Source organism: Lissotriton helveticus, chromosome 8 (assembly GCF_964261635.1).
Source record: "Lissotriton helveticus chromosome 8, aLisHel1.1, whole genome shotgun sequence".
In the NCBI taxonomy this organism is placed as follows: Eukaryota; Metazoa; Chordata; class Amphibia; order Caudata; family Salamandridae; genus Lissotriton; species Lissotriton helveticus.
The window spans coordinates 1,686,913,522-1,686,935,124 of NC_136069.1; the positions used below are offsets into that span (position 1 = coordinate 1,686,913,522).

A 21,603-nucleotide genomic window follows, 5' to 3' on the forward strand; every position below is an offset into this window, starting at 1 on the left:
ACAGATGAGTTTTTAGGAGCTTTCTAAATGCCAACAGATTGCTATTCTCTCTGAGGGTATGGGGAAGGGAGTTCCAAATTGTTTGTGGCGTTGAATGAGAACGAACGGCCACCCCAGCGGGCCTTGTTTATCTTATTTGAGGTGGCCAAGTGTAGTGAGCTGGAGCGCAAAGTTCTGTGGGGGAGGTAGGGAGTGGCTAGAGGATGCATTATGGCTGGACCGGTCCTCCATATTGCTTTCTGAGTCAAATACATGGCTTTGAACTGTATCCTGGCTGCAATAGGGAGCCAATGTAATTTCCTCAAGACAGGTTTGGCAGACTGCCAGCGTGGAATTTGGTAAAGCAGTCGAGCTGCACAGTTCTGGGTTACCTGAAGCTTGTTAATTGCAGCCAGGGGGCTCCCAGATAGAGAGCGTTACCATAGTCCAGGCGAGAGAGTATCAAAGCCTGGACCATGATTCTCCTTGCCTGGAACGGGAGTAAGGGGAGAATCTTTCGGAGCATTCTCATCAAACCGTAGCAGGTAGATGAGGTTTTGGTGGCCTGAAAAGTGAAATCCAGGGAGCTGTCCAACCATATGCCCAGGCTCTCTATCTGTGTCTTTGGGGGAGGGGGGGTCCCAGACAGATTGGCCATAGGGGGGCAAGAATGTTGGCCGATGGATTGCCTAGCAACATGATTTCTGTTTTTTCCCCATTTAGTCTGAGGCAGGAGAGTTCCATCCACCTGGCTACTGCCTCTAGGCAGGGACCCAGAGTGCTAGAGGACCCCTCAGCTTGATTTAGTGAAACCACAAGCTGAGTGTTGTCTGCATAGGTGATAATTTTAATGCCAAATGGATCGACTAGCCCTGCCAGAGGTCTCATATAGATATTAAAAAGCGTGGGGCTCAGGGCAGAGCCCTGAGGAACCCCACAGCTGAGTGTAGCTTGGTGGAAACAACCTCTCCCTCAAAAACCCGAAAGAAGCACTCGTCAAGAAAGGAGACAAGCCATGTCAGTGCTGCGCCCGACACTCCCATGCCACTAAGTCGATGGACTAAAATGGCATGGTTGACCGTGTCGAACGCAGCGCTGAGATCTAACAAAATGATAGCTGCTTTCCCTCCCTGGTCCAGCAAACTCCTTGTCTCCTCTGTCACTGCCAGCAGGGCTGTCTCAGTCCCATGTTGGGGACGGAAGCCCTTCTGAGAAGTACACAGCAAGTTGTTGGGCTCTAGATACTCAACTAGGATGTTATTCATATGCTTCTTAACCAATTTGCTCATCCAGGGCAGGAGGGAGATGGGGCGGTAGTTGGATACATTGGATTGATCCAAATTGGGTTTCTTCAGAAGAGCCCGGACCATTGCACATTTCCATGATGTGGGAACTACGCCCGAGGTGATCGAGGTGTTAAGGACATCAAGGATTGCTGGACGGATCGAATCAATGACCGAAATAAGATATTGTGGAGGTGCTGGATCCTTGGGGGAGCCTGAGGTGACTTTGGAGATTATTTTATCTAGAGAAGCAATGTCTAGGAGAGTAAATTGTTCCAGCATGCAGGTAGACAGAGAGCTAGGGCTAACTATTGCAGCTGCATCTAGCTCAGAATTATTGGGAGCAAAAGAGGCATAAATAGTTTGAATCTTCTGGTAAAAGAAGGTTGCTAAGTTGTTACACCGTGCAAGTGCTCCTTCTGATGATACTGATTTTTGAGGGGAAGACACTTGGGGTACAGAAAAGAATGCGTATGGTGTTGGTTTAGACACTTAACTACACCAGGATAGCCAAAAGATAAGCGAGAAGTTACAACCAAATATTTTATTTTGATGAAGTGAAAGTTCCTTTAGGGTAAAGCTCCGGACAATGAGTTTGCTGTTAATATACTGATATATGAGTAAAGAAAACCACAATATCTAAGGCATGATTTGCACTCGGGCAGCTGCTACCATTGACAGAAGGTCTGTTGGCGAATCGCTGTTGGCAGCAGTGATGGGTTCAGCAAGGACTGGTATTGGAATAGAAGTGCACTGCTTCCTGGATCTGACCTGCAGGCTGGCAAGAGTGAGCTCAAGAGTCACAATGAAGATGTAAACCACTCTTACTACTGTAATACGGTGGGTTTATTCCGGAGACTAACTATAAAGCTGATCCCCTTCTGGAGGGACCGGTGATTATTCGTACAGAGTTGAATGAGCTGCTGGTTAAGAAGGGCTTCTCACAGAACACAGAACTCCTGCTTAACATTTTATTAATGACAACAAAGTGAAAATATTATCAAGTTAGTTCATTTGCCTTTACCATCTCTACCTCTTTCTTTGAGTATGCTTTTATTAGGCTTTCCTTTCCTTTTTTTTTTACTTTCTACCGATTATGTTGTTAATATTTCCCTCAGCCAGATAGATCCACCATAGGATTCAGTCAGGGATAGTCAATTGGATATGTGCGTCCCCATTCTTTGCTTTACAGTATCTTCCTTCTTGAATTTCAGGTGATTCACTGCACTATGACCGAAAACACACCGTGTGTTATTGTGGAAGGGTTGGGCGGCATGGCTGATGTCATTGGCCAAGTGGCCACTCTCCACAGCTCAAAGATCACCATCTCCCTAATTCAGGACAAGCTGCGCAACCTGTTCCCTGAAGCCTGTGATTACTTCTCAGATATTCAGATCATAGAGTGGACAAAGAAGGTAAGGTTTGAATGTATACTCCAACCTCGGGTCATGGAGTGGGCAAACATTTATTTATTTATTTATTTATTTATTTATTCATTAATTTAAAAGGTTTTATATAGCGCTACTGGACCCAAGAGTATCAGAGCGCTTTACAAGACAGGTAAGCATATTATGACAGAATAAACATTGTGCAGTTTGCTAACATAGGGTATTAAATAGTAATCAAATGCGCGATGGTGGCCAGGGGCAGAGAGATAAGATAAGGGGGAGAGGGATATTGAGGTTTTGGGCGATAAAAGAGGGTGTAGAGAGGGGGAGGGAGAGAAAGAAAAGAGGGAGTGGGGGTGGGTAGAGGTGAGAGCTAGAGGAAAAGAGTGATCAGAGTCAAATTCAGTGAAATTAGTTACCCCAGTAGTTGTTAAGAAGAAGAACTTTGAGTCTTTTTTTGAAGAGAGGGTTGGAGGGGTTGCAGCGAAGATCTTTGGGGAGGGAGTTCCAAATCGTGGGAGCATTACCAGAGAATGCACAAGTTTGTGTCTTTTTACATTTAAGTCTAGGAGGGATAAGGACAAGGGAGTTAGTGCTCCTCAGGGATCTGGAGCATCCAGCTCTTTGTAGTTTGTCCGAAAGGTAAGAGGGGGTATTTTGGTGAAGAGCTTTGTGCGTGATACATGCAATCTTGTAAGTAGATCTTCCTTCTATTGGGAGCCAATTGAGATTTTTGAGGACAGGGGAAATGTGGTCAAATCTTTTACAGTCCGAAATAAGTCTTGCAGCTAGGTTGAGGACCGATTTGATCGGTGCAAGATGGGCTTTAGGGGTCCGGCGAGTGTGGTGTTACCGTAGTCAATTCTGGAGAGGACAAGCAATTGGACAACGGTTTTGTCATCAGCTGGAATAAAAGGCTTAATTTTTTCGAGGTGGTGAAGGGTGAAGAGAGCACCTTTAGCTACATTTTTAATGTGGGGGGTAAGATTCAGATTAAGATCGACGCTGATGCCTAGGGATTAGACAGAATTGGAGATGGAGATGGAGCAGTTAAGTGCTTTGATGTCAGTGATTCAGAGTTGGATAGGGAGGGAGTTGTTTTTAGGAGTGAAAAGGATGATTTCAGGTTTTTTAGGGTTCAATTTGACATGATTAAGGTGGAACCAGGATTGGACTTTATTCAGGGTATCATTGAGGTGAAGAATGTCATTGTGGGATTTGATCCTGTAATAGAGTTGGGTGTCGTCAGCGTATAGGTGGTAACTGATTTTAGCATGTTTGAGAATGCGGGTGAGTGGCTCCATGAATAGATTGAATAAGGTTGGGGAAATGATAGAACCTTGAGGGACCCCAAGAGAGACCGCTTGAGGTTTGGAGAGGCAGTGACTGAGCTTAATTTGTTGGGAACGATTTTGCAGGAAAGAGGAGAACCATTTGAATACAGTGCCCTTAAAACCAAAGCGATCTTTAAGAGTATTAAGGAGGGTGGGATGGTGGACAGTATCAAATGCAGCTGAGAGGTCGAGGAGGATAAGTAGTGAGGATTCACCCTTGTCTAATGAGCGATGAATGTCATCTGTGATATTGAGCATAGCAGTTTCAGTACTGCATCCCTTTCTAAAACCAGATTGAAAAGCGTCGAGGAGATTGAAGGAGACAATATGGTTATCTAATTGAGACAGGACACATTTTTCGAGGGCTTTAGAGAGGAAAGGAAGGTTTGAGATAGGTTGTAGATTGTTAAGGTCATTAGGGTCAGCGGAGGTGTTTTTGAGAATGGGAGAGATTTGGCCTAACTGAAGGGAAGCAGGAACACAGCCAGTGGAAAAAGAGGAGTTGATGATATTGGTCCATATTGGGGCGATGGTGAATTTGAGTTCTTGAACCAAATGGGAGGGAAGAGGATCTTTGGTATGAGAAGATGGTTTGAGTTTAGAAATGATGTTGATGATGGTGTTTTCTGAAACCATACTGAATTCACTCCAGGAGGCATTATTTTTGGCATGATGGTCAATGTGAGTGGAGTCAGGTTCGCAGGGAGTGGGGAGGTGTTGAGAGGGTTCGTGATAGGTGGGAGAGGAGGATAACAGTGAAGAAGGAATGTTCAGGGGGGGGAATTGGCCGAGGGGGTATTGGAGTGAGAGAGGGGGGAAGAGAAGGATAGTTCGATCGTGTTAACTTTATTTGAAAAGAAGCTGGCGATTTCTTCGCATCTTTCTACAGTGGCTAATAATTTCGGAGGGTCAGAGGAAGTTTGTTTTTTAACGATGTTAAAGAGTTCTCTGGGTCGGTTTCTAGCCTGGTCAAGTTGAGAACGTAGGAAGGAGGCTTTTTCATTGAAAATATGTTTTTTGTATTTGGCTCTGGCAGTTCTAAGGAGAGTCAGATTTTCAGCGGTGGGCTGATTCCTCCAGGCACGTTCTGATTGCCTGAGGGCCCGTCTTTCGTTGTTAAGGTCGGAGTTAAACCACGTTTTAGGAGGGATGTTTTTTTGTTGTTTGAGTTTGATGGGGGCAATTAAGTTGAGGGCATCAAGAATGGAGTTATTGTAATGTTCAGTTAGGTCATTGGTATTGTGAGAGAGAGGGGGGAGAAGTAAGCGTGATTTAATTGAGGATTCTAATTCCCCAGGTGGAATGAGGTGTAGATTACGAGTAGGTTTCGTAGGTAAACTGCTGATGGGGGAGGGGCGGGTAATGGAGCTACTCAAGGAGAAGAGGATAAGGTGGTGATCTGACCAGTCAACGGGGATGATCTTAGAGAGAGCGGCGAGATTCTTCTTAGTCAAAATAGCATCAAGGGTGGAACCTTTGTTGTGAGTCGGGTATTGGCAGAGTTGGGTCAGGTCAGTGATGTCCATGGTGTCATTAAATAGGATGACCGCAGGGTCATCATTTTTATTCCAATGGATGTTGTAATCACCAAGAAAGAGATTCTTGGAGTGGGAGAGCGATGCTTGGATAATAAGATTAGACATCTCCTCAGTAAAAGAGATACAGTTACCAGGGGGGTGGTAAATGGTGTGTAACCGAATGGTGGGTGAGCCAGGAATGTTGAGATCAGCGCAAAGGTATTCGAAGGAGGAAGGGTCTTGTAGATGGACTAGCGAGAGATTAAGTTCATCTTTAAAAATTAGGGCAAGGCCACCTCCTATTTGATCGATTCTATCTTTCTTGATGATGGAATAACCTGGGGGAATTAGCAAGTCAAGGATAGGAGTGGAGTGGGGTTTGAGCCAAGTTTCGGTTAAGAAAGCAATGTTAATATTTTCACTAAGAATGGTTTCAGCAATCTCGATTGCGTGGCAGGAGGGGGATCTGCAGTTGATCAGCATGCAACAGAGGGGAGTGGGGTCTGGCAATTGGGAGGGGGGGCAAGGGGGAATAGGTCTAAGTTGTTGAGTCTGCTGTTCCTAAGAGAATTGGGATAGCAGCTTGCTGGTTAGGTGGAGTGGTGGGTGTGGATGACGAGGGAGAAACAAGGGAGTTCGTAGAAAAGTTAACTCCCAAGGACAAAGGACAAGGGTCAAGAAGTGGCGGGGAGGATACGTTGTCAGTATATGGTGGGATATTTTGGTGAGTTCACTGGGTTTGGATGAGGTTGTGTAGTTAGGAGGGGGTGTGAGCAGGGTGGATTGTAGTTGTTGGAAACTATGCTAGAAGAGCTGCTAGTAGGAGAAGTGAGAGGAGTGTTGATGTGTGGTGATAGGATGTGTTGTGAGGGGACCAATGTAGGGGCGTGATCGGAAGAGAGGGTTTTAGTAAGTAGTGAGACATCAGTTCTGAGGGAGGCGAGTTCAGAGACAAGGGACGAAAGGAAAAGTTCAACATTCAGGAGTGTTTGTGTGAGGAGTGAGGAGGGGAGTGGATCATTAGTTATAAGGAAGTTAGAGGAGTTAGAGTTATCTAGGAGAGTGGAATAGTAGGGAGGGAGGGGTGGAAAACCTGGGGGGAAGGAGGGGGGGGAATTATAATGTGGGGGATGGTCATTTTGGGGAGAGGGGGGACATCAGAGGTAGACGTAGTTAAGGTATTCATTTTAGGCAGGCATTTCAGTGATTGTGGAGGAGAGATAGTAATGTGTGGCGAATCTGGTATGTTATTGTTTGCAAGAGGGAAGACGGGGGTGTGAAAAAGAGGAGTTGGTGGCAGGGATGTGGGGGCTATTGAGGGGGTTTGGGGGTCGGTTACTAGAGGAAGGAGAGGATAAAGTGAATCAGAGGGTGAATTGAAATGGAAGTCAAAGGGAGAGAGATGAGTAGAATAAGGTGTGTTGGTGGTATGGGGGGACATAAGGGGGTGAGTGGCAGGAACTAGAGGAGTAATTGAGGGGCTATATGAGGTGGAAGAAGGGGGGGGATAGTTCAAGTGGCGAACAAGAGGAGAGGAACGTAAATCAGAGCACAAAGAGTTCAGGGTTAACGAGGAAGCAAGAGTAGATGTGTGGATAAGATGGGTATTAGACAGTGTGGAAGAATCACAAGAGGGGGTGGGGTCGGCATTGGTAGAGGAGGAGGGGAGGGAGGAATAAACAATAGGATATATCTATGAACGGTTGTCGTAAAAAGTTGTAAAGTTGGGAGTTGGGGTGGTAAGTAGAGAAGGAGAATAGTCATCATGATTGGAGGAGGAGGAGGGGGAGACAGTGTGAAGGGATAATGGGGGAAGTAAGTCGGTACTAGTAATAGAGATGTAGGCTGTGGAGGTCAATTGTGATAGGGGATGAGCATTTTTGTTAGGTGGAAGCGTGGAAGATTCAGTGCGGGGGGAAGAGGGAGCAAGGGGGGGTAGGGTGTCACTGATAGTAACGGGATTGAAGGTTAGAGTAGTAAATGGCGATTGGGTGTAGACGTCAAACATGGGAGATGGGGAAGGTGAGTCAGGGAAAGGAGGTAGGGGGTAGGAGACATAAGGGGTGATGGTGGAGCTAGGTGTTGGGTAACAACAGAAGGACGGGAAAGGGGGGTTGGGTACGAGAGCATTGGATACATAATATGCAGTAGGCAAAGAAGGTGAAGCTAGAGTGTCCACGCCAATTTGCTGATTTGCCAATTTGCTTGCACTCAGACCCTGTGTATTCCTGAAGAGGCTCTTCAAGTAATATCTAAAAATTGTTATAGTTAAACTTATTTTTAAAGAACTGAAGCCTGATTTTCAGCAGGGCGTAATCGATGATTTGTGAAAAAAAGTAATTTTGCTCAGTAGTTGTATCACTCTATTAGTCTATTGTAAGTGGCGGAGATGCTACCAATGGAGGCACCGCTGCTTCTGACATCGGCTCTGACAAGTATTGAGTTGGAGAATCAGCTGAGAGTGACTGGTACTCCATTAAGCCTGGCAGAGTTACCTTCTTGACGGGCTACCCTCACTTATGTTGGTTGGAACCTTGAGTTGTTCCCGATCAGCAGGGCCTAATTCCTCCATCATATAAGAAAGTTACCACTAGGGCTGAATCCAAAGAGGATTTTAGGATGTTCACATGGGTTCTATTTACAAACAATACATCTACATGGAATAATTTGCATAATGCTTACTCTCCCATTCTGAAAATTTAGCGTGGACCTGGACCATATAATCTTGACACCTCAGAACTAGGGTGTGTAGTTAGGCCAGGGAGGACATGGTGTCAAGGGCCAGACGTTCGACTCTTTTTAGTGTGCGCAAACATATCTTAAATACGTTTGTGCATGTTAAAAAGCATGGACCGATGTACAAACAGTATTTTGCGAGTCACAAATAAATTGCGACTCTCAAAATACTGTTTTGCGACTTCCTATTAGGAAGGGGCGTTCCCTTCCTAATTGCGACCACAAAGCTATGTACCAATGGTTTGTGACCGCAATTGGAGTCGCAAAACACTTGCAAATTACCACCTACTTCAAGTAGATGTACGACCTGCCAAATAGCACCTCGCAAATTGCTTCGCATTTGCAACTCTCAATTTGCAAGGCGCTATTTGCCATGTACAACAGTGTGTTTAACATTGTATGCGATTCCCTATGGGTCGCAAATTGCGAAGCTCATGAATATTAATGAGCCTCTCACAATTTAAGAGCCCATTGGAAATGACAGGCCCTCTCAGGGATGGTGGCCTGCTGGGATCAGTAGACCACCATATCTGGGACTGCTTTGAAATAAAGCAGCTTTTTTATTTAAATGTAGCCCGTTTTCCTGAAAGGAAAATGGGATGCATTTAAAAAAAAGAAAATTAAACGTTTTTGTTTAATTTTTTAAGGACAGGCAGTGGTCCCTGGGACCACTGTCTGCCCTTACAAAAAAATATTGCATGTATTTGCAAAGGGGAAGGGGTCCCTTCCCATTTGCAAATACATTTCCACCTATTTGAAGTAGGTGGTAATTTGCGAGTGTTTTGCGATCGCAATTGCAGAACATTGGTTCATAGCTTTGCGGTTGCTATTAGGAAGGGAACGCCCCTTCCTAATAGCGAGTCGCAAAACAGTATTTTGCAAGTCACAATTTATTTGCGACACGCAAAATACCTTTTAACTACTCTGATGAAAATAAGCATGTACACCCTGCCCTGTGACATTAATACAGGATTTTAAAAATAGTGAAAGACTCTCCTTCTGCATTCTGGGAAATTTGTATAGTCCAAGAGAACGTTCAGTGCCCAAAATTCTTGCTTTTGCAATTCACTGTTGGGAGAAATCTGACACTGCTACAGAGTCCTATAGTACTAACAACAAGCTGTAGAAACCAACCCACAGCTAATATGCTGCAGTCAGTAGGCAACCTCATGATCTCAAGGGGTGGTGGGGTCACCACTGGCTTGCATTGTTGCTCCCATTCAGGGCCGGACTGGGAACCGAAACCGGCCCTGGCAAAGTGCTCGGGCGGCGCCCCCCCTCCCCCCGGGGGGGGGGGGGGGGTTGGGGGTTGCGACCGCGCTCTTTGCTAGGGCCGGTTTTCGGCCGATTTTGTTACAGTGCCGTTTTTGCAGCTATGCTGCAAAAAACGACCCTGTAACAAAACCGCCCCCCTGGGGCCCAAAACCGGCCCCCACCCTCGCGGCCGACCGGGGGATTGCCCGGTGCCTGCAACGGACAGTCCGGGCCTGCATTGCACCTCTTGTCCATTGCCTGGTAAAATCAGGACACTTGCATGCATTATACAAGTCAAGTGGACGTAAGAGGCATGGGTCAGAGGGTTACAGTCACATGTTGCTTCCGGATAGCTCTGAACAGAGTTGGGAGATTTCCCCCGCTGGAGGCAGGAGGCATTTCTGTTTTTGGGAATAAGCTAGGGATGGCTCTTGAATGGCCTGCTGTCATGTTTGTTCTTATTACATTTCTTAGCCAGTAGTCTGATGATGTCCTGGCTGTGGGTGTGCCGAGTTCCACCAGAGATGGTGCTCTTGTCATGATGGCTTGTAAATGATGCCGCTGGTTTTGAAGATGGTGCAGGATTGCAAGGGAAGCCGACCCGAGTTCCACTCGGGATGGGGGTGATGTGATCATATTTCTTCAGGCCCTGGATGAGATGTGCTGGGACATATAGGGTGACCCTAAGCAGTGTCTCTATACACCCTGGGAGGCCACGGAGTAAGGCATTACCATCAGCTAAGTGAGAGAATGCAAAGTCTTTAACAGCAGTTCTGAAGTCGCTTCCTAGGAGAAATAGTTTGATTTTCTTTAGAAAAGAGGAAGTGCTTGTACCTGGCTGAATTGTGTTTTTTGTCAGTGGGTTACTTGTGGGTGAGGTTGGGATCCAGGTTGAATCCGAATTACTTGACATTCTGTGAAAGTTGGGTTTTGAAGCCCAGCAGGTTCATGTTATTGAGCCAGGTTTGTACTTGATCTTGTTTGTTGTTCTTGTCAAATAATAGGTATTCTGTCTTGGTTGAGTTGAGTTTCAGGCAGATGCTGGCTATCCAGGTCTGGATGGAGACTCAGTGAACCAGTGGACTACTTCCAACTCTCACACAATTAAAAAAAAAAAAACGTTTTGTAAAACAGTCCCATTTCCTTTAAGGAACTGGGCTGCAAAACAAAATTGTTTTCTATATTAAAACTCAATCACAGATATGGCATTTGGCTGAATCTTGCAGGCCACTATCCCTGTGATTGTAGCCAATCAACGTGCGTTGCAATTTCTGACTCACCTCATTAATATTATTCAAATATGTTGGATTATGACCCACTCCGATTTCATATTTTGCAAGCTAACCTATTAATATACAATCGGTTTGCAAAACGTCGATGAGCATTTTGCAAGAACTTTTTGCAAATCAAATCATTGTACATATTGCCAAGGTACTGAGAGTTACTTATAGTATGTTCTACACCATTTCCATTCAAACTGGTGAACTTAAAGTTTACTATTTATACATTTTGGAATAAACCAAGGATTGCTTGTTATTGTTCATGGTTGTGGCCTTTATGTCATCAGCGTTGATAGAATGTGACTGGAGCTCTCAACCACCTTTGTCCATATTGTTAGAGGCCATTTGCTTACTGTGATTTTTTGGACATTGACTGGGGGTGGGAAGACAGATACTCTGCTTGGAATGAATACTCTTGCAGTTGCAACATCAGTTTTTTTGGTTTAGAATGGTGGTTGTAAGGTAGACCCTTGACATAGTGGCACCAGAGTTTAAAGGTTTATAGTGGCCTGAAAAGAAAGTGACACTACAGATTTCTGTGCCCCTATAAGAAAGCAATGGCCTCTTTTTCGATATGGGATTAACGTTGTTCAGTGAGATTGGGAGAGTGGCTCTCATATGCAACTAGGGTCCAGTCCCAATGTACTGTTTCTACATTAACACAACCCCTAAACATGGAGCACCAGCATCCATCAGTCTTGACGCTGTGCCTCATGGGAACAGTCCTAGACTGTGACTGGATGTTCCCATGAGGCACAGCATGAAGACTAATTTGCAGATAGCTGTGTCTGAACTGGGGTTGGTAAGTGAGCTAAAGAACGATGATAGATTCAACCCAGATCTGTGACCGGGGTGAGTGTCTGAAAACTTTCAGCACTGTGTCCATAATCCCCATGTGTTTGCTTTGTTTGCTTTAAGTTGGCAGGGTATGCCCAGACATAGGTACCTTGCTCACTTTGCCACTGGATTCAACCTGGCCTGGCTGATGAGGGTTGTTAGTCCGCAACCGGTCCCAGGATGCTTGTTTCCTGTCCAGGGAAGACATGGCTTGGCAGTTCGGTCTGGACTGTTCCCATGAGGAACAGGGTCAAGACTGATTTGCATATAGCTGTGTCTGAACTGAGGTGGCAAAGTGACCTAAAGAACGATGATGGATCAAACCCAAATCTGTGACTGGGGGTGAGTGTCTGAAAAGTTTCAACGCTCCATCCATCATCTCCTTGTGTTTACTTTCTTTGAAAGTATGTGGTGCAAAAGGGGGTGGTGATGGACGGAGCATCTGAATCAATCAAACACTCACACCCAGTCAAAAGATCTGGGTTTAATCCATCACCGTTCTTTAGCCCACTCTGCCACCCCAGTTCAGACATGGCTATATGCAAATCAGTCTGACCCTGTGCCTCATGGGAACAGTCCAGCCCGAACTGCCAAGCCATGTCTTCCCTGGACCGGAAACAAGCTTCCGAGGACCGGTTTCTGGCATTCCAGCCGTCTTCAGCCCGGCTTGCTTGAATCCAGTGGCAAAGTGAGCAAGGGACTCACGTCTGAGCATACCCTGCCACACTTATGGTGGCCAAAAGTGGTACAAAAGGAGGTGGTGACGGACGGAGCATCTGAATCAATCAAACACTCACACCCAGTCAAAAGATCTGGGTTTAATCCATCACCGTTCTTTAGCCCACTCTGCCACCCCAGTTCAGACATGGCTATATGCAAATCAGTCTGACCCTGTGCCTCATGGGAACAGTCCAGCCCGAACTGCCAAGCCATGTCTTCCCTGGACCGGAAAAAAGCTTCCGAGGACCGGTTTCTGGCATTCCAGCCGTCTTCAGCCCGGCTTGCTTGAATCCAGTGGCAAAGTGAGCAAGGGACTCACGTCTGAGCATACCCTGCCACACTTATGGCGGCCAAAAGTGGTACAAAAGGGGGTGGTGATGGACGGAGCATCTGAATCAATCAAACACTCACACCCAGTCAAAAGATCTGGGTTTAATCCATCACCGTTCTTTCGCCCACTCTGCCACCCCAGTTCAGACATGGCTATATGCAAATCAGTCTGACCCTGTGCCTCATGGGAACAGTCCAGCCCGAACTGCCAAGCCATGTCTTCCCTGGACCGGAAACAAGCTTCCGAGGACCGGTTTCTGGCATTCCAGCCGTCTTCAGCCTGGCTTGCTTGAATCCAGTGGCAAAGTGAGCAAGGGACTCACGTCTGAGCATACCCTGCCACACTTATGGCGGCCAAAAGCGGTACAAAAGGGGGTGGTGATGGACGGAGCATCTGAATCAATCAAACACTCACACCCAGTCAAAAGATCTGGGTTTAATCCATCACCGTTCTTTAGCCCACTCTGCCACCCGTCCATCACCACCCCCTTTTGTACCGCTTCTTTGAAAGTATGGCACTCATCTAGCGTTTAATCCAGTTTACATGTCCTGATCCTGAGAGTAAACTAAATAAGTCGTCAGTAGCACTCAAAAAACCCAAACTGTTTTTTAATCATGTCTAGGGTACTCAAACAATAAAGGAAATTTCCTTGGGTATACCCTAAGGAATTATATAAGAACTCCATACTTTGGTTGAGTCCGCCATGGTGATATTATTCTTACAGGGTGTGGATAGGCACTGGTGATGAAGCATACCACTATACAGAGTGGGTGAGTTGTCCACTCCTAACATCTACTGATTATCTACAGGACCTATCCCAGAAGTCAAACCTAGTTACCTATTTGATGTTTGATGTTGTGCTTGGGAGGACACAACTAGTGTTTCCTAGACTCTCGCACTCTCTTTGTGTGTTATTCTTTGAAAATTGTCCTTCCTAAAAACTCATCATTCATTTGTGATCACTCAAAATGAAGGTCAAAAAGAGTCATCACACCTTCATGATACAGTATGGGGGTCGATAATGCAACTTCAGTATAGAAGACAGAAGATGAGACTGCTCTATCACTAATCTCTTTCCAATTAAATTTTTTAGATCCAAGACATTGTGCGCATGAGCCAGCTGCTCACCGTCTTCAGAGAGGACAAGGATGGTGCCCAGGATATGGATGTGGCTATTCTCCAGGCCCTCCTGAAAGGTGAGGTCTTTTTGACTGCACGGTAAAGATTGATACTGAATCTGAGGAACACATGGCTGAACAGTTAGGCCTTCGTTTGTAAGACTGCACATCTGTTTTGTTTTAAATGTATATGACCTCTTTTATATTATGGTACATTCACCTACAAACTCTCTCTATGGGCATTGGCAAATAACTCATTTGTAGCGTACCATCCTCTGGAAGAGTAGCGCACAATATTGGAATCATTGTTCAGTACTTCTTAAATTCTGTAAATCTTATAATTAGCTTCATTATATATTCCAAATTTTCTAAGCCAATTAGTTTCTGGTGGAATCCCCCTCGCTTGTAGCACACAAATCTACTACTTGAAAAAATGTAGGAGCAGATTTCAAAGAGAAAGACTATTGCTATTTACCAAAGTCACTACAGTTCTAAAGGTTATTGGAACATAAAAAATATTCAAGAAAAAAATGTTCTGTCCCTGAGTGCAGAAAGGCTACATCTTCATGGACTTAGATCAGACTGTGGTAGATGTGTTTCAAACCACTAAGTCCAATTAGGTGACCAACGAAAAATAATTTTAATTGTTTTTCCCTAGTGTTCATTGTAGTTCAAAATAAAAACATATATATGCTAATCTAATTGATTGCTAAGTCCTCTTGGTAAGAATATATCAAGAAATTGAAAACATCTTTCGCAATTTCTCAATAATATGTTATCACAGTCCTGAACACTCATTTCAGGCACCGTTTTTAAAATGTGACACTGCATTTGTTGTATTTAATGAGACAGTAATGTGTTGCCAAGTGTGAACTCACACTAAGAAATTAAACATTGCTGTTATGTTCAGACCATCTAAACTAATACAGGTCTGTGTCTGAGGTTCTGTCAGGAGACGTATATGGGTTTTCTGATTGCATTTGAGCTGGTCTGCTCCCTTCTTGAAGTCTCTTTGGCCTTGTATGACTCCATTGCTCTTCTGAAAGATAATAAACTGTGCTAGACCCTTCAAAATGTGTTGAGGTTGATTCAATCCTTAAAAGAATTATAATGATATAGAAGGGTGGTGAGAGAGCTAAGGACTCAATCATCAGTGCAATTCTATACCTATCTGAGACATACAGAGAATGTGTTTGTTATTTAACCCCTTCGATGCTGATGACGAGCTCAGCTCGTCATGAGGTACACCTCTCGTACGCTCATGACGAGCTGAGCTAGTCATGAACCGCGGGTTTTTCAAAAAGTCAGCGCACAGCGGGAAAATGCGCCGCACCGATGCGGTTAAACTGTGATATATAATGTCAGCTTCAGATGTAACTTTATTTATTCATTCTCATCTTCCCCCTTATACTTTTCAAATCCCTATGTGTGGGTCCACTGAGGATGCGGACGAGGATTGATGCACCTGCATTGTTCTTCAATGGACATTCAGGGAATCTTAGGTCTCTCAGGAATGGCCAGTCATTTATCTGTTAATTCTATAATCTCACAGAGTATTTTAAATTAAATAGAGATTTACGAGATACTGGAGAAGAAGGAGGCAGTATCACCAGACAGGTCTCTAGTTTCATCATCAAGGTCAGAAGCTATTGATTCAACCCATACTGTCAATGTACACGGTCACACCTGTTGGCCCCTTTATTTTGTGTAATGAAAAATATGTCTTAGGAGGTCAAATTGTTGGTAGCAGTGAGATTCTCTAAGAAGAGTTAGATTCTTATGGAAGCTTTATATATTTTACACAAAAAGGTGCCTCAAGTACAAAATAAAATCTTTCCAATGACAGATACATTTTACAGACTTTTACAGACCAATGACCACTGGGTAGTTTGGTGCCTTGCATTTCAATAATGTTGATTGTGCTAATAGAACTTATTATTTTGTAGTTTAGCTGAAATCCCGTTTGTCCTGTGGTTGCACATACGTGTTACCAGTGGCCCATATTTTCTCTTTTAAGTCCTAATTACAAATGGCTCATATACTTTGATGGGCTGGCAGCCGGAGGTACCAGTCTTGCTTATAATGAGACCAATTTTGTCTGAGTCCATGGGCATGCATTGTCAGCGTGAACCAACAACGTAGCTCTTCCAAGGCCAAGCTTTTCATGAGTGAGGGTTTAGGAAGCGGAGATGAAGGTAACAGTCTACTCACGCATGAACCTTAGGGACAGCAAGCCATGGCATGTGCTCCAAAGCAGTCACATGGAAAGCTCCACAGGCTAGTGGAGCATAAGGTCTGCACCTAAGACCATTCCCTAAAGGCCACCCTCACAAAATCTATGACTGAAGGTCGGCTTCCCCAGTGTGACTGAAGATGAATCTAGAATAATAAAAGAGGATGATGCTAGTCAGTTGAGATATGGTTACACTTGCCACAATGGCTGGGCTGACAATAAATTGGACCGCATCTGACCAAGAGATATTTCTTAAAGATACAAAACAATGGGATGACTAGACATGTATCGCTTTCAGAAGAGACCCCAGTGGGTTTAAATATTGAACCGTATTAGTGAAATCAGAATTCTATGTGTTCCAGCAACGTCAACGCCTTGTCTGATAAGAAACTACCACTGTCAGTGAATGAAAAGATCACCAGAACTGCTTAGTGTCTCTGGCCGTTCACACATTTATAGCTGTCGCAGAATCTTTAAAGAATATAATCAAGCTCAATGGAATGCCACAATTTGTGGTGGGACGGCAAAGAGCCCTGAGTGAAGAGGGGACTCTATGGACAGATCATGAAGAGGCAGAATGGAAACTTTGGGAAATTAAGCTATACTAATGGGAGGGACAAGTCAAAATTAGGGTGAATAGGGCTGAGGTGGGGGAAGGGGAGAATGTTGACTCACAGAGAGGCTTATGGGTACTGACCAGGGAAAGGATCTTTGCTTCAATGCACCTAGTTCCCCCGCCACATTTTTTCCACCAGTAAAATCAAGCTGAGATTTACACACCCAGGAAATAAAGGTGCAGTAACATCAGTCTACTGAAAACGGATGGACAGTGGAACTCCACTTGGGAAAACAATATGGGAAAAAAATGGGTAAAGCAATCATAAAACATTGACAAGGATAAAGAGTGCTGCATTGAAGAACTCTTCCCAGAGGGAGTGTTTAAACACGAAGAGATATAGGAAGGTGCTATGACCACATACAAGGACCAGACATTAGCAAAATGTACTGCAGGAGATGTAAATAAACCTGTAACAAGATAGGAGTTAGACATCAGATTGGCATCTCTGTTATACTTCTCACCCTCAGAATGACAAACTGGCCGCAAACTGATAAATACCTCTTTATAGTGAAAAGGAGCAACCTATTGCATGGCCACCAGTTAATTTACAAAAACCCTTCGAAGTTACAGATTATGCATCTAAGGGCTGGAGGGATCTTGGGCCATCCTAAAACCAGCTCCACCTGTCAGCCCAGGCCTAGAAGCAAACCTAACAACATCAAAAGGTCCCCATTTATAAAAGATATTGCAATGGAAAATAGAATCACACCTCAATTCTCATTATCAAACATGTGTAAGTATTCCGCAAAATGGATGGCATGGTAGGTATCCCTTTAATCCTGGGGTAAATAGAAGCAACTGTAGCAGCAAAACAAGAAAAGTAGCTTTTCAAGAAGCTGGAACTGCAGAAAAGAAATGCCAGGTGGAGAGAGTACAAGTGTAGTAGAAAATACTTGGGATTCTGTAAAAGGGAGAGTCAAATAACTGGTTATGCTGAGGAGCACTTCATCCTGAGAGACTATCCAGGCCATTCTAAGCCCCAAAAAGCTTAAGATGCACTAGAAAATCACATTAATGTCAACAAATATTGCATCAGTACTTACTTTATTCGTATTTTAATTTAAAAAATCATATTACAGAAATTCAAGTAATTCCTAAAACAAAAGAGGTCCTTTTTAATCAGCAAGATCATGGATTGGAATGGGACTAAGGATAAATGTTTAGGTCTAACTGCCTATGTTAAAATATTGTTTAATAACGTACATGGAGTACACAGTCAAATTTTCTGAGACCTATTGTGGTGACTGTACATTGGCCTATTTTTCATACTCAAACAAGGTACATCTTTACGCACTGTTTACACCTCAAAAGTCAGGGCTCGAATTAAATGTTTATTTGTGAGATTATTATATTTAAGAACATGGAATGCAATGGTACTAAATGTAGTTGACCAGCCCAAAATCTTGTGCTAAATGATTTGTCCATATGTATTCATATTGATTGACAATTTACTATTTTGTGATAGACTCCACTGCATTATCATTTAGGTGTAATTGCTAGTTTTTTCATCATTTAGAGTATGACTAGTCCTGATGAAGGTGGTATAATTAACAACCCATTGAAATGTGCATTGATATTTTTTGATTTTCCGCTGTTGTCCGGACCAAAGGAGGAATAGAAAATTGGACTGGGTTCCTCCTTCATCACCTTGGACTTTTATTTCACAATAGGGATTTTGTTTTTTAACTTTAATTTGATTGATTAGATTAATCTAATTAGCTTGTTTTGGTGTTTTATGGCTATGTAGTTAGTTTGTCTAGTTTATATTATTATGTTTTTGATGCATGCAATGAACTATGCTGATTAAAGTGTCCTTTTTGCAGCATGAATTCCTTGAATTTCTGCAATAGGAATGAAGACTGCAATTAAACAATATTTGTTTAGATTATTGTGATTTCTAGTGTATTAGCATCTTTAGCTTTTTGGGGCTTAGAAGAGTCTAGGTTGTTCCTCAGTTTGAGAGTGTCTTTTTTCTTCATCCCCAACAACCCTGTGCTCTTTGTGGAGAAGTACATATTGTACAAGAGAGAACAAATATGGAAGCCCAGGATAACGAATCGAGGACAAAATGGTTTAATGTATGCACAGTAACAAGAAATCAGATAAATGTATGTTTTTTCATTTAAAGACTCATCAGGCATCTTGGTATCCAATGCTTATAGCATACGACTATTATACAAGCAAATTCAACAAATGATGTAGTCCGTGTAACACTGGAGTATCAGACAGATGTAGGGATTGTAACCCTGCCAAAATTTAATTAGTACATATCACATTTAAGGCTGCACGCTCCCCGCTTCACCTCCCAGTACTCCACAGACACCTACATTTGGACAGCCAGACCCATTTGCTTACATTCCCATCTTGAGTGTAATACCCTAGTCTTATTCTACCTGGCTGACCAGATGCCCAATGCATCTTTTGCTAACAACAGGATGGGATGGCTTATTAAAGTTCCAATTCTCTTTTGCCTTGCAGTAAATGAGCCAGTATTGGAGTGAACCCATAAGAAAGGGGTCACTTGGGCTCCTCTCTCGTGCACTACAGATGAAAGGCCATGAGTTTCTTCTCCTCATGGAAGGAGGTGGCCCAAATTTGCTTATCTCTTGTACTTGATGCTAATAACCTAGGCCCCGATGTAGGTAAATCTAAGGGGTGGATATGTAGGAACATCCAGATGTTCCTTTTACAGAATCGGTAAATATCTGTATTTACCGAGTCGGTAAATACCGACCGGTAAAGCCCCATTCATTCCTATGGGCTTTGAAGCCCATAGGAATGAATGGGGCATTACCGGTCGGTATTTACCGAATCGGTAAATACAGATTTTGACAAGGGTGCAGGGGGTGTCACTTTGACACCCTCTAGCACCCCCAAAAAAGATTCGGGGGCCATGTGGCAGGCATACCTGCCCTAAGGGCAGGTCTGCCTGTCATATGGCACAGGTGTGCATGCACACATGTGCATGCACACCGGAATCGGTATTTTACCATCAAATATATTTGATGGTAAAATACAGATTCGGTAAGGGTTGTGGGACTCAGAAGAGTCCCACCTACATATCAAAATTACCGAATAAGTATAAATGTTTGAAAAAGCTTTATTCGAGTTATAAACTCATAAAAGCACAAACATACATTTTAAAAGTCATACATTTTAAAATACATTGCAATTAAAATTCATATTTCATACATAAAAAATACATTTTAAGCAGTTGTGCAAGCTTTAACAAGAAGAATATTTAAAATTACTATAAGATTTCAATTCATATTGAGTGATAAAGCCCTCCGCCTAATGGACCATGCCCACCCCAAGTACTTTGCTGTTCCCAGCACAATGGGCATGTCAGTGGAGGTACAAATAATTCTCAACCCCTCAACACCACTTGATACCCCAAGGTTTCTACAGACTGGGGCCAACCATACTCTCCTTGGATTTGCATAGGCCTCACACAGAAATAAAAAATGAGCTATGCTTTCGTTGGGGGCACCACACACCGGGCAACATGAGGTGTTAGCACTCCTCCACCTACCCGTCAATGACCTCAGGGGGAGAGAACCTGACCTTAGCTGGAAAAATAACTTCCTGTCTATCCGGACAGTAATACTGTCCCAATACATTTCTAGTACAGGTCTCGGCTTTATTTCCAGGGATCTACCCCCCTTGGTTTCTGATTGTGTACTCCTCCAGAGCCTTTCTTCTACATGATCTCAATAGATGGCCTTGATGATGTTTTTACTTGGGAATACTTCCCCAGAGGGATTTTCCCAAAGGTTAGAGAGACCAAGCTCACCAAGAACAACCCTGAGCGTCTTTAACCATGATATTTTGTGAAACGTGTCTGATTTGATTAAGGCTACAAACCCATCAGCATAGTGTCGGATCTCTGGGGTCGTCCAAAGCCGTCTCCAATAGAGGATAGGCCTTAATCGAGCACGGTCACTAACCGATCTCCTCCCTAGGTCAAGGCCAAGCGGGATTAATGGCGCACTCTGGGGGAGACCCGTAATTCCTCTCAGAAACCTATTCTCTGATATTTGTAGAGTAGGAAGCCTCTCAAAACCCCATACTTCTGCCCCATATAGGGCTACCCCTAAAGCTTTGGCATCATAAACCATTAGGACCGGTCTTATAGGCCTAGTTTTTGATTTAGCTTGCTCTACCCGAAGCGCCCCGGCAATCTGCTGATGTCTAAGTACCGCCTTTTTTATATGGCGTGACCAACCTAACTTGCTCGATATCTCTACCCCAAGATAAGTAAAAACATTTACTACCTCGAGCTCAATGTTATTCAGAGATACCCTTGGTTGGGGTCGGCGCCTTTGGGAGAAAGCCATCAGCTTTGTTTTGCCAGCATTGACTTCAAGGCCATACTCCCTACAAAAAGTGTCAAATATATTTAGGGCACGCTGGAGTCCAGCTGGGGTTTTGGACACAATTAGGGTGTCGTCAGCGAACATCAGGATCGGAACCCTGATGCCCGCTAGCGAAGGTGCATCCATGCTAGCGTCCAACATCCTATCCACAATACCATTAATGAATAAGGAGAATAGCAGGGGTGCCATTGCACATCCCTGCCGTACACCCCGCTCAACGGGAAAATTAACAGTAGATTCCCCGTTCCTCCCCCATTGGACTTTGGCAAAGTTACACTCATGAAGTCGCATTATTAAGGTGAGCAACTCGGGTGGGACCCCTATCCCTTTCAGAACTGCCCAAAGCTTACTCCTTGGGACCAGGTCGAAGGCAGCCCTCAAGTCTACAAACGCGACATATAGGCTGCCTTCGCCAAGGAGTACCGTCCCCCACCGCAACATGGTAAATCGAAATATTTGATCTACCGTGCTGGTAGCCCGCCTAAAGCCTGCCTGGTAGGGTATCGGGTATAAATACCGATTCGGTATTTTACAGAATCGGTAAATTTACCGATCGGTAAATTTACCGATTCTGTGAAATATGTGGCCCTACATACCA

General features: G+C 44.0%; 1 protein-coding gene across 1 annotated transcript in view; it reads left to right on the forward strand.

Annotated features, from left to right (window-relative positions):
• The window catches only part of TRPM2 (transient receptor potential cation channel subfamily M member 2), a 276,857-nt gene that overhangs the window by 55,719 nt on the left and 199,535 nt on the right, over nucleotides 1-21,603 (forward strand). The window contains exons 9-10 of the mRNA XM_078656292.1: nucleotides 2,477-2,677; nucleotides 13,753-13,855. Of these exons, the coding sequence (XP_078512418.1) occupies nucleotides 2,477-2,677; nucleotides 13,753-13,855 (304 nt within the window). The remainder of the gene's footprint in view (nucleotides 1-2,476; nucleotides 2,678-13,752; nucleotides 13,856-21,603) is intronic.